At 32.3% G+C, this 13,909-nt stretch overlaps 1 protein-coding gene across 1 annotated transcript in view; it reads right to left on the bottom strand.

Annotated features, from left to right (window-relative positions):
• LOC145245776 (dynein axonemal heavy chain 6-like) overlaps positions 1-13,909 on the bottom strand; it is a 265,159-nt gene that overhangs the window by 217,065 nt on the left and 34,185 nt on the right. Inside the window, exons 12-17 of the mRNA XM_080107390.1 lie at positions 12,498-12,583; positions 11,789-11,935; positions 9,752-9,862; positions 7,938-8,063; positions 6,103-6,258; positions 3,841-4,002 (exon numbers count right to left, since the gene is read on the bottom strand). Coding sequence (XP_079963516.1) covers positions 3,841-4,002; positions 6,103-6,258; positions 7,938-8,063; positions 9,752-9,862; positions 11,789-11,935; positions 12,498-12,583 — 788 coding nt within the window. The remainder of the gene's footprint in view (positions 1-3,840; positions 4,003-6,102; positions 6,259-7,937; positions 8,064-9,751; positions 9,863-11,788; positions 11,936-12,497; positions 12,584-13,909) is intronic.

Genomic DNA, 13,909 nt, shown 5'->3' with positions numbered 1-13,909 from the left:
GATGAACGGACAGACAGACAAAGAGAAATACAATAGATGCTTTGTAGATAGTTTATCAAATTGGATTTTTTCGTTTGGTTTTTGGCATATCAACCCTTTAACTTATTTAGATGAGTCACAGTACTTATATATATTATACTGATTACTAATAGTTGACAGTAATTTGGGGTTCATACCTTTTCCAACAGTATTAGGTCATACATGGGTAGAATAAATACGATTGGGTTTGAACTCAGTCTACTGAAGACATTGTCCATAATGTTATATTGCATATCTCTTCAGATTTACATACGCAAAACGTATATAGCAGTACCAACAAAATTCAACCCGGTACCAGCAGTAGCAGCAGTGTGTGCTCAGGCCTTGAGGAGTGTGGTCATCATAGTCAACATCTCTGCAACAATCAGTAGCAACACGGTCGCCACTAGCACCATATTTTCAACAGTCAAGCAGCAGCGCCGACACCATCCTTTGACAATCAGCAGCACAGCTGCCATCTCCATCTTATTTTTATTATTAATAAAGCAGCAGCGCCGCTGCCATCACCAGTAATCAACAGCTCCGTGAACAAGGAGTACTGTCTACATTAACCGACTACCTCTCGTGACTTGGCAGACAGTAGCACATGTAGATAATTAACAGAGGACAATACCAATTTCACTAACTCATCCAAAATAAAAGTTGTTATTTAAACTTTTTTGTCTGTCCTTCTGGCTTACATACGCTCATTTATTTACAATAACTCATACCAGGGATTGAGCTACAACAACTGGTATCATTGTAATATAACAATAACCATTTGACTTCCTCCTTCCTATTTACAGCCCCTTTTATAGAAAAGAAATATTGTTAGTCTTTCTCTGCTCTATCGTTATTTACATGGAAAACGCTAGGCTGATCCTCAATCTCTGGTTCCTTCTTATAGGAGATTTATAACTAGAAGACATCTTTCTTCCACAACAAAAAACAACCTTTCTTTCTTTGTCTTTGTATATAGCATCAAGAAGAATTTCCATGAATAGTGTTTGTTTTCAATAACTTCCTGCTGGTGAAACACATTACTATGAGACTGCTTTCCTGCGGGCTGCAACATGGCCGTCTTCAATTCCAGTGTCAATGGTAACCCTTCAGGATATCAGAGGGAGGTTAACAGGTGCTACGCGTTGCCCAAGAGTGATCTGGAACTGTGCAAGGCAGGGGCGTTCATCTCCCTGAGGTATTATAGATACCTGCATATCTTATGTTTGTTGGTCAAAATTTATGGTATGATTTTTCATACTTTTGTAATTATGGCTCCGAAAGGAGTGGAGAGGGTATAAGTAATGAGAAGGCAAAAAGGTAAAAATATTTATGTAAACAATGAGAGATTTATTTGATTTGTATTTCTAATCAGCAAAATATGAAATGCCTTAAATGTTTCCAGACTTTTTTCGTCAGGGCACCTTTATTCATAGTACACACATGCAACTCTAGTTCCCTTTGAAGTAATCTCCTCTGGCTGCAATGCACTTGTTATACCATTCCAACAACTGGAAGTGTGATAGTCCTATTGTGTGTGCGTGTCAAAGACCCTCATGCCAGCCTCTTTCATATCTTGAATTGTCTCAAAACGACAGCCTCTAAGGTTTTCCTTGAGCTTAGAGAATAATCAAAAGTTACACGGAGCAAGGTCTCGACTATAGGGAGGGTGAGGAACTGTCTTGACGTCCATCTTCGTCAAATAGTCTGTGACAAAGATGGAGCATCCTTGTTATAAACTTTGTGTGCTAATATTCTGCATTTTCAGTTTCTTGCGAATAATTGTGTACAGTTTTCACACTGACATCAAGCTGTACACTTACTATAGGCACACGACAATCCTTATCCATGAAATTCTTTATTTGGCTAATCGACTCTCTGCCTTCCTTAAATCTCTCATGCCACTCAAAAACCGATGCTCGATTCATGCAAGATGGTCCAAAAGCAATCTGAAGTATTCCATATGTTTCATTTTTCCAAGTTTAAAACATAATTTTATTGCATATTGTCCTTCTAAAGTGTCCTCACGTCCATATTGCATTTTTGAAATTCACCAGCTGTGCCAATCAGGCTTTAGTAGGGTGTATTCCAATTTCTGCTGTAGCTGTTCATGCTGAAATCATAAAAATTGGTCAACCATCTCATAAGATGCAATAACATACTGAATTTTCAAGAGTCTGCGACAATTTTAAATGCCTGTACAAAAAAGCCTGGAAACTTATTGAAGGCATCTCGTAGTATTAACAAAATGCGTAGAGAGAGAAAAAGCAGATAACTGCTCACAATCCTTTTTGTAAAACATTAACAAGAACTCATCCTCTACCACAGCTGAAAAGAAGTTTCTTTCCTTCCTGCACGTGTCTAACGTTGGGCAGAATTTTTCATCTGCCAAATTTCAAAAACTTTTCATCTGCTAAATTTCAAAAACTTTTCATCTGCCAAATTTCAAAACTTTTCATCTGCCAAATTTCCCCCAATCATCATGATGTTGCTTTACTAATCACCTACCACTCATTAACATTTATCCTCGAATGGCCTTTTGGCCTTGTTAAGTGGCGATTTTCTAGTAAACAAAAAAGCTAAAACTCTATTCAAGGTATTTACAGCAAGAATGCTTCTCATTACCACAACTGCAAAGAACTTTCTTTTTTTGTTGTGTACCATAACACCAAACGGAATTTACATGAACAGAGTTTGTTTCCAAGAACTTTTATATGTCGAACACATCTGCTTTCCTGAAGACTTTAAGATGATAGTCTTGAAATCCAATGTCAACAAATATTTATCACACATCGTCCTCACAAGTAATCAAACGTTGTTCAATTCATTCATAATTTTCGATTTTTTTTTTGCATGTAAATAATCCTTATTAAGTTATATAATATTGTTGATGATCATTTTTCCTAGTCATCTTCAGTTTCAAAAACCAAATAATGATGATAAATTATAATGTAAGAGAACACGTACGAGCACGCGAAAAAATATCAGCAGGAGCTCTAAAATAGTTGACTTGCAAAGATATTAGCAGCAGTAGCCGAAAAAACACATATGTAAATTAGAAAGTGTGTGCTAGCTTGTATCAAAAGAAAAAAAAAGAGCAGAGAAAAATGTACCACGTGGTCAGCAGAAGAAAAAATGCGGTTAAAAAAAAAATGGACGTGTAAAGTTGAAGACGAAAAATGGCTGCCTACGACGGCATGTAGTGGAGCAGAAAGAAAGACATGTGGCCCCGCAGTGGCAGCGAGCGACTTATTAAGCTGATGTCAAAACAGCTGGTTTGTTAATCTCATGGTAGACAAAATAAACAGTTAAAAAAAAACAAGAAGTATTGTTTTTTTTTTAAAGTAATGGTAATAAATGCCCTTTTGCTAAAACAGAAAAAAGACCAAAGTCAGATTTATTTATTTGGGTCTATTTGTTCTTTTTTGACGGTCGCAGACGGCATGGGGTTCCGAGAGAGGCATGAACCGTAACGAACATGATTCGAGCGTAACGGTCACATTACAATAAGTCCCCCCCTCGCAACATTTCTGAATAAAATTTAACTACATGTTGGTAGTTACAGCATTTATAATATATAAATCTCTATATATAAAACAATAGATGTATGTGTGTGTGTAAAAATTTAATCAATAAATTCTTAAACTACTGTTCTCATGATACCGACATTCACAGGAAACAAACTCTTATAAAAAATTCAACTGCTATAAACAGTTCATCAAATATGTGCCCTTTGTTTGCGATTGGTTTTACTCTTATGCAACGGATACAATGAATTAATTTTTGACTTACAACAAACAGTATATACTTGTAAAAACATACCTTATAATCTATACCATCGGAACAATTGAAGACCACACAATGTTTGGCCAATGATTTTGCAAGATCCTTTGTTGTTTCAGTCTTTCCAGTTCCAGCTGGACCAGCTGGGGCACCACCAAGGTCGAGTTGCAAGGCTCCCATGAGACATAAATAGCAACGATTCTAAACATACAAGAATTCCAATTTTAAACGAAATTAAAGAATTATAAAAAAAAAATTAAAAGAAATTTGCATGCATGATTAACAGATGAAACAAAGTCACACAGCAAGGATGAAAAAATAAAAAAAAGAAAGAAAAAATGAGTTGCTTCAAATAAAGATGAAACTATGAATTTGAAGGTGTAAGCAAATTTTATATTTTAAGAAAAAAAAAGCGAGAAAAAATTAGTTGCTTCAAATAAAGATGAAACTATGAATTTGAAGGTGTAAGCAAATTTTATATTTTAAGAAAAAAAAGCGAGAAAAATTAGTTGCTTCAAATAAAGATGAAACTATGAATTTGAAGGTGTAAGCAAATTTTATATTTTAAGAAAAAAAAGCGAGAAAAAATTAGTTACTTCAAATAAAAATGAAACTATGAATTTGAAGGTGTAAGCAAATTTTATATTTTAAGAAAAAAAAAGCGAGAAAAAATTAGTTGCTTCAAATAAAGATGAAACTATGAATTTGAAGGTGTAAGCAAATTTTATATTTTAAGAAAAAAAAGCGAGAAAAAATTAGTTGCTTCAAATAAAAATGAAACTATGAATTTGAAGGTGTAAGCAAATTTTATATTTTAAGAAAAAAAAAAGCGAGAAAAAATTAGTTGCTTCAAATAAAGATGAAACTATGAATTTGAAGGTGTAAGCAAATTTTATGTTTTAAGAAAAAAAAAGCGAGAAAAAATTAATTGCTTCAAATAAAGATGAAACTATGAATTTGAAGGTGTAAGCAAATTTTATATTTTAAGACAGGCAGTTTGTTACCATTTTGAAACAGAGGTTGATTATAATGGCAATGAAAAACAGGATAAGCAGTTGAGGCAGATGGACATTTTCGATTTTTATTATTTTCATGATCGTGCCAAGAAAACAATGAAATCATATAGATTACAAAGCATCACTTATGCTTTGGATCAGACAGTGTACTCCGTTTCGTCACGACGAGGTTATCCTTGTATGTATTACCTTCTCCTTGAGGGGCGTACTGAGTTATATCTTCGGTTGTCATGGGAACATCCCATCAGGCATAACATAAGAATATTGTTGAGAGATTCAGGCAAAAAATTGTCTGTGATGGGAAGAGGAATAGGGTAGGGATGAAAGTATTTTTTTTTTTTTGAAAAAGAATAATTTGAATAGGGGGAGGAGAAAATAATTCACAAAATATTTTGAATAGGGGGAGGAGAAAATAAGTCACAAAATATTTTGTATACCCTTTGTCAGTTTTGAATGCTATTTTGCGTATACGCCCGATACAATTAATAATAATATTACTATTTTGGTTGCAAGACAAAAATGAAACTACAAATATTTCCAAACAACAACAACAAAAAAAAATCTAAAATGACTCTTATACTCATTATTTTGGTATCCATTTGATTTTTCAATGTATTTACATCTGAATAAATAAAACTAATATATAACTAAGTATGTATATGTGTAATATGTACATAAAATTATAACATTTAAAGCTATTTCTTTAATTACTAATAAAATTTCCATAGTTCCTGCCAGTTAAATAATTTGGTTTAAAAAAAGTTAAAGAAAATAGTTATCACTTAGAGCGCTTGACCAATTTGTCCTAACATTAAAAACTGTTTGTAAAAAATAAATAAAATAAAATAAACAAAATAATGCGAAGCTTTTATTATATACTTACGTGCTATGTTTGAAAAACAACAGTACACCAAACATTACACAAATTCATCCAGTATTTGTTTTAAACAAACAAAAAATACATTTTCACGGCGAAATGTCTCGTCGGCCATTTTCTGCTTACATTAATATACCAACGGACACAATTATACACACATTCATCATAATAATACCGGCTAGAAATGGGTTATCGATCTAATTTGATATTACTTTCAAAAAACAAAAATGCTGGATAAATCGAATCGTGTACAGTCATAAAAAAATAACTAATAGTTATGTGCATAATAAAGTTTTGTGCAATTATACTTTTTTATTATTAGGATGAAACTAGATTAGTTCATTAATTGTTTTACTCTTTTTTTCCAAGATATACCAAGCAGACGATCAAAATGGTCTTTTTGCTTACCGTTAAAGGTGTAATGACTAATCGAGGTGAAGCTCCAAGATACTCATAGCCATAAGTATAAATGGAGTTGGACATGCGCACAATGCAGGTATCTTGTGTTACATCCCAATAATAGCGAAGTTGTTTCTGCCAGTCAAAGCTTAACACATCGTCTACCTGTTTTAACGAAGACATGCAAAAAAAAAAAAAAAATAAAAAAAAAAAAATAAAAAAATAAAAATAAAGACTGAATTTACCTATGAATTTGTTTATGGCTAATTGTTTAATTGCTTCAGTTGCATGCAAACATGCACGTTTATATTTTTCATATCAATAATAATGTTACGAAAATGAAAAATAATTTTAAGAAATTTTGCGGTTGTATTACAATCCCCAGAGGTACGAAAAATTGCCAAAAAAACAAAAAAACAAATACATAGCAAATAAATGTTATCAAAGGCAAGATAAAGTTACTTTTCTACCTAGCTGGATAACTTTTTAGTGTTTTTATTTAATGAAAAAATGTTTATTCGGTTCGAAAAACAAGTAACATTAAACGCTACCGGAGAACAATAAAAATGTCTGCCATGTCTCTTTACAGCTTTGAAGTCTCGATAATCATTTTAAAATAAGAAATAAAAAAAAATGGTGATAGAAACCCACCCAAATAAATGTCACAGTAACATTTATGGCTGGGTTTCTACCACTATTTTGTTTTATTTCTTATTTTAAAGTCTTTGTCGAAACTTCAAAGACATCATGTCCATTTTTTTCTTGTTCTCCAGTAGCGTTCAATAATACTTGTTTTTTGAACCGAATAAACATTTTACATTAAATAAGAATACTAAAAACTTATTCAGCTAAGTAGAAAAGTAACTAAAATATAACAAATAAATGTTACCAAAGGCAAGCCTTTGGTAACATTTATTTGTTATATATTTGTTTTTAATCTTAAAAGTGTTTTAATTTTTTTGGCAAATTTAATATAAAGCATATGATTAAAAAAAAGCGATGATGAACGTTTCTAAAAAATATTTTCGTCGCGTTTTTTTTTTTTCAAAAGAGATTAAAAAAATAATCTGAACTTATGAGAAATTTCACTGAGATAGGAAAGGTTTATATATAACAAAATAATAATAAAAAATCTAACCCTTTCTGGTGCAACTACACTACAATAGCAAAAGTCGAAAGTTTTAATATTGAATTTCAAGACAAACCAATAATGATTATATCTAAAAATTACAAAAAACAATGGAGAAAAATTATTAAAGAAAACATTTTTGGGGCGAAAATTAGCAAAAATAAAATGTTTGATTTAAAAAAACACCTGAGAGTTTCGGGGGGGGGGGTAAATAACGTGTAACTATCGCTAATTTAAAAAAAATAAATTGTGCGTTAACAGTCATAAATATGAGTTAGTTGTCTTGTTTTTAATATAACTGAGGTAGTTGGCTTGTTTTTAATATAACTGAGTTATTTCCCTTGTAATTATGTCACATGTTCTCAAAGAAATATGGCAAGGGCTTTTTATAATAAAGATCGAAAAGTCGTGTTTTTGCTTTAAATAATGTGATAATAATTAAGTACTTCTAGCATGACAATTAAGTAGATATCATTGCTTTTAGTTGAAACTGACATAAAAAGTCAATGGATACTATTGTTTTTTTAATCGATTTTTTCGTTTTCCGAATTTCGCTATTATAGTGTAATTGCACCCAATTTCTTTTTAATGTTTTATCTTATTAATGTTGAAATAAGATTCTGCTTTTTTGTTACCAATTTACTAATGAAGCATAAATAAACACATAAAATGTTGAAAGAATTAAAAAGTTTTGATGGCAAAATGTTCTTGTTACCTTTCTGTGGACCATGTCAGTCACAATGTCCCTAGCGTTCACACTAATTGTTATCAGAGCACATAAGGTGGCACGGCCCAGTTTTGAGGGGTTGGCTCTCACTAGGGCAGCTAGCTTGTTCAAATCCTGAAGAAAAAACAAGTAACAGTATTTAAAAATAAACGTTTTTTGTTTTGTTATATTATCATCATTAGTTTACAAGAGAGTCAGTGACAGGCACACGAAGCAGGTGGTCGTTCACAACTAATCCTGCCATGAGCAAAGATATTGTTCAATTAACACGTTTATGTATTTTATTAATATTTATTTAATTGTGACTGTGTCTTTTTCGTCATTTATTCAACTACTAACACCACAACATAGGTATATAGTAGTGTTGGGACGAGTAATCGGAATCGAGAATCGAGAATCGGAAAAATTGGAATATTTTATGGTATCGGAATCAGAAAAATCGGAATATTTGACGGTATTGGAATCGGAAAAATTTGTACTTATTTTCCGATGCCAAAACGATTCTTTTAATTGTGTTTTTTTATTTGATTTTGTTTAAAACAAAGTCTTCCATTGCTGGTAATAATTATTAACTAATAAATATTTATTGATTTTTAACCACTAGTGAAGCTAAAATCGATAGATCTAGCCCCGCAAGTATATTTTTATGCTTAGGAAAATATCTGCACATTTAACATGTGTGTTTCTATGGTGATTGGAGAAAAATACAACTATATAATTAAATATTTAGAGATTTATAAAGAATCGGAATTGGAATCAGTAATTGTATCGAAATCGGGAAAAATATTGGAATCGTCCCATCACTAATATATAGATAAGTACAGATAGTGAAATAAATACGCAACTTCCAGGATTTTAAGCAAAATGAGATTCTACATCTGATAAAACACAGAAAAAACAGTTTCTCCATTTACCAATTTACACCTGACAGTATCCTATACCTCTATAAGGCAACCATTCGCCCATGTATGGAGTACTGTTGTCACATCTGGGCTGGTGCATCTGCTGCTTGTCTCTCGCTTCTGGACAGGGTTCAAAAGAGAGTCGCCAACCTGATAGGTCCTGAACTGTCATTTAGGCTTCAGCCTCTGTCCCATCGACGAGATGTCGCATCCCTCTGCCTGTTCTACAAATACTTTAATGGTGAATGCTCTGACGAACTGCAAACACTTGTACCTCCCCGACGTAACTACCCCCGACAAACCCGACAAGCTACTAAGTCTCATCCCTTTACAGTAGAGATCCCTAGGTGCAAGAAAGCCTTTTACTCCAATAGTTTCTTCCCCAGAACTGCGGGTCTTTGGAACTCCCTTCCGGGATTCTGCTTTCCCAACTGCAATGATATGCAGAAGTTCAAGTGTAATGTTAACAAACATCTTTCTACTCTTCTCCATTCATTATGACCTCGCTAATTAAGTCCCTAATAGTAGCCCCCTGCTTCAAAGTGGCACTGTACCTTGTTTGGGGTGAAAATTGAATAAAAAAACCAAAAAAAAACCCATAAAAAATGATGCACTTAAATGCTAAAATATAGGCACCAAAACTAAAAAATAAATAATGTGCAATATACACTTCTTTTTAAAATGTTTTCTTTTGGTGAGACGATAAAAGTGGTAATATACGTACAAGTTTTTTGCACTATAATTTACAACCTGCTCAAAATATTTGGAATATAATTTACAACCTGCTCAAAATATTTGGAATATTTTATTAGAAATAATAAAAAAAAATTTAGAAAGAAATTTAAATTTCACTATTTTATGTTCATTTGTATATGTTCATTTAAATTAAAAAATACCCACTGAAAAGTTCTTTTGCTCAAAGTCCCTCATTAATTGAAGACGATCATCGTTACTTTCCAAACAATGATGTATATCTTGGGACCACATAATCTGAGAAATTGTTAGAACGACCTGAAAAAATAATAAAAATACAGAATATTAAAAACATAGCAGTCGAATAATTTAACAAAAACGGATTTTTTAAAAATGGTAAAATGATTTTACAAAGACTGACTTTTTCCAAATGGTAAAATGATTTTACAAAAACTGACTTTTTCCAAATGGTAAAAATAAAAAATTCAAAATGCTACAGGTGTTAACTCCAAAGAATTTTCAACCAATGAAAATCTTCCAAACCTCAAATGAATACTGTGTAAAATTAGAAATCCTATAAGACCTGGTACAGGATCTCCTTATAAGGTGCCTCTTTGTATTTTTATTTCAGTTATATATTATCCATCAGCTTATCAGTTCAAGTCTCCATGTTCTCATTGCATTTTCTATCAAGTTGATAATCTTGCCTAGTACTTTGCACATTCTCAGACATTTTATTACCCATACTTGTGGAATCCTATCATATGCGTTTTTGTAGGCGACCTATGCTATGGTTATATTCTTTTTTCTACTTTTTACCGCCTTCAGAATCTTTTGGTCTATGTATAGAAGGTCATATGTTCCTCTTTTTCCTTTTTGGCATCCTTTCTATTTCTCAGAAAGTAGTCCACGATTATTAAAGGAGTGGTAAATTTGTTTTCTCAGTCATGCTGTTTGTATTTTCCATATGGTAGATAGGATGTTATAGGTTTTTGGTTGCTGAGAGTGGTTCCCTTTTCTGAATCATTTTGTACCAGTGTAGTTCTACCTTTGGTCATCTATTCCGGCACGTCTGCTTCATGGATACATTTTATTCAGGTTTTGAATTAGCCTTTCATGTAGTGTTGTGATTTTTTGAACCAGTATGCATGTATTCCTTTGTGACTTGGTGCTTCCCAGTTTGTCAGTTTTTTAAAAAGTTGTCTTGAAAGTTTTCTTGTTGATTTAATTTTCTGTCCCTTTTTCAATTTTCCGTAGCTCATCTTTCATATATCTTTCAGCCATTCAACATTTCTTTCTTGATCTTGTCACTCTTTACATATCTCGCTCCAGTAGCGTTTTGTTTCTGTTGGGTCCGGTTGTTCTGTTTTTATTTTTCCTCCATTTACATTTTGATAGAATTTCCTTGTTTTCAAAGGTCCTGCTTTGCTTACACTGTTTTGGTTTATATTTATATCATCTTAATCTCCATTCTTTTTCTGCTATTATTTTGCTTCAGTTCTTCATGTTTCTTGTTTAGCCTCTTCCTACTAGTCATATTTCCACTTTTCCATCCTCTTCTATTCGCTTTCATCTTGTTTATCACTTTGACTTACCTTTCAAGTTTGTTGATATGGGTTTCCAACCTGAATTCCGATCTAGGTTTTGTTAATTAATTATCTTGAGAAAAGAAGAACTATCAAAAGTGAATAATAGATTATACATTATTGGTGCAATTGAAGGAAGAAATCGGTAAAATACTCTATCACCAAGACAATGCACCAAGTCGATTGCAGCGATGACAAAACAACATGAAATGCACTTAAAATTGCTTCAGCATCCACCCTAATCTCTAGATCTTATTCTACTGGTTGTTTTTCGACTTCAAAAGAATGCTCAAAGGAAAGAGATTTTGTTCAAATGAAGAAGTGATATTGGAAACTGAGTTATATTTTGAGATAAAAAAAATTGTTCTGCAAAAGTTACATCGTTGGAATTAGTATGTCATTCTACAAGGAGACTGTAGATGAATAAAAATATCTAAGACTAAGGTGGTCGCCCATCTCTTTTATTTCCTTAGCATCAAATTAAATAAAATATAATCCACTTTACGACTAAATATGCCTAAAAATTAAAAAAAATATTTTACGAGTTAGGCCCGAGATTTACTGAGTGATGTGTTCATGTAAGGGAACTTCTTAGCCTAGTTATTATGTCTTTCAATTAAAAACACGGATTGTATGAGGTAAGGTTTTTCGCATTTACCTGATGAGAATTACTGAAGAGCCACTCATCGTAAAGCATCGTCGCAAAGTCACCAATTGATTTCTTCAGCAAAAGACGGAGGACATTAAACATGGTTTCTTCAACTTTCAGAAGCCAATCCTCTACACTTCCACGAGTCTTCAAACCCTACAAAAAAATTTTTTTTTTTTAATATCAATACAGGATAAATAAAAATATTGATTCGAATATGACCTTAAACTACATCCGGTGATTAGGCGTCGATTTGGGATTAAGATTTTTGATCTTACAATATATCAACCTTCTAGATCATTTTGTGGTTTAGAATGGATTTTTAAAATAGTTATTTGATAAATTCTGAAAAAATTATATTATTTAATTGTATCTTTGTTGTTTTTTATAGGAGCTAGAAATTATTTAATTTTTTCGGGTAATCTATCATTTGAAAGACAGGCAGATTTTCGAACAGCATATTTTGTCCATGAAAAGTATTTCTCTCAGGTATTCCTACATTTTTTAAGTCGATTAGAATATGCTTGAATGTTAGTAGTTTATCACAAAAGGTGTATTTCAGTGGAACTTCCGCCATTTTGAATAATTCGAATGATTGAATCTGGGTTCCCGTCCATTACAATTGGTACATAATATATTTATATATGCACCACACAAACTGAAACTATATCTGAAGTTAAATAGACAAGTGAGAACAAAAACTGTAAATATTGGTTACCTTCCCTAAACTGATAGATTCTCCCTCTGGTGAGATAAGGGCTAAAATTGTTTTTACTGTATCCATGTGTCCTGTAGTTTCAGGTTCTGCAAAAAATAATAGATTCATGAATTTTTTTAAGTAAAAGTGTTCAAATGATAATCTTTATACAAATGTTTTCGCAGCAATAATTAATACATTATTAATAACACATTACTATCCCATCCATCCATAGACTTGAGCCCCTGGAGAGGCATAGGTCATCCACAACTTTGTAGATGCTTTTGTAGTGAGGAGTTCTTTTTTCGAGGTGAGGGTGCTGGTCCCACGCCCAACTGTCCCAGAAGATACATACAGCGCTTAGCCTTCCCAAATAGTCACCCATCTGGTACTGGTCAGGCTCAACGTTGCTTAACTTCAGTGATCTGGCAAGAACCGGTGTGTCAACATGATTGTGCCGTACAATACATCACAATACATTAATAATAATACGATGAGATCGTTACGAAAATACATAATAGACAGCACTGTTCTCTGGAATCACAGTAGGTTTTGAATCTCAGCATCGTACATTTTCTTCCAGAGGACCAAATCAGGATAAGTATTCTCTGGTCTTCTATCCTGAAGTGTTGCAACTCTTCAGTCACTTCCATTGTGATGTTACACCTAATTGTTATTCCAACCTTGTTAGTAAATGGTGATTGAGATTCGATTAGATATCATTGTAAAAAACAAAAAAACAAAAAAAACAAAAAAACAAACAAACAAAGAAACAAAGAAACAAAAATCGAAAACAAACGTTATTTGGTGCCTTCCTGGTTGGTAATATTGTTGCTGAATTTAAATAACTTTTTAACAGTACAAAAACTTTACAGCGTTTTGAAAATAATATACATACAAATCCTAGGGGCCCGTTTCACCAACAAACTTATCAGGAGTTAATCGTTGGTTATAAAAGATGCAAAAAGATGAATTAAATTGTCACGCAAGAGCAAATACTCTGAGATATACGAAAAAGAAAAAAAAGGGAAGAAAAGGCGAATGGGAATTCGTGTGAAACATATATATATATATATATATATATATATATATATATATATATATATATATATATATATATATAAGGGGGTGGTCACCAACAATGTGTATTTTTTAACATTATTTTATTATTCCGTGTTTTGATTTTTCATTGAAAATTATGTTTAGATCATTGTAATAATGTTTTTAAATCATTGAAATCGTTTATAACGTGTTTCAGACGTTCTGTGAAGCGTCCCCTTCAGAAAGTATTTAAAATGATTAGAATATATTCAAGATGTGTTCGAAATGTAAAAGAACATTTTCGTAGTTCATTTGAAATGTTCCGAGAGGTGGAAATATTTGTAAATGATTCTACTTTTCATTCGTATGTCCAATTTTTATTACTGGTTCAT

The sequence above is a fragment of the Euprymna scolopes genome, chromosome 23 (assembly GCF_053919585.1).
Source record: "Euprymna scolopes isolate OS-2025 chromosome 23, ASM5391958v1, whole genome shotgun sequence".
NCBI lineage: Eukaryota > Metazoa > Mollusca > Cephalopoda > Sepiida > Sepiolidae > Euprymna > Euprymna scolopes.
This window is presented reverse-complemented; position numbering and strand designations above follow the sequence as displayed.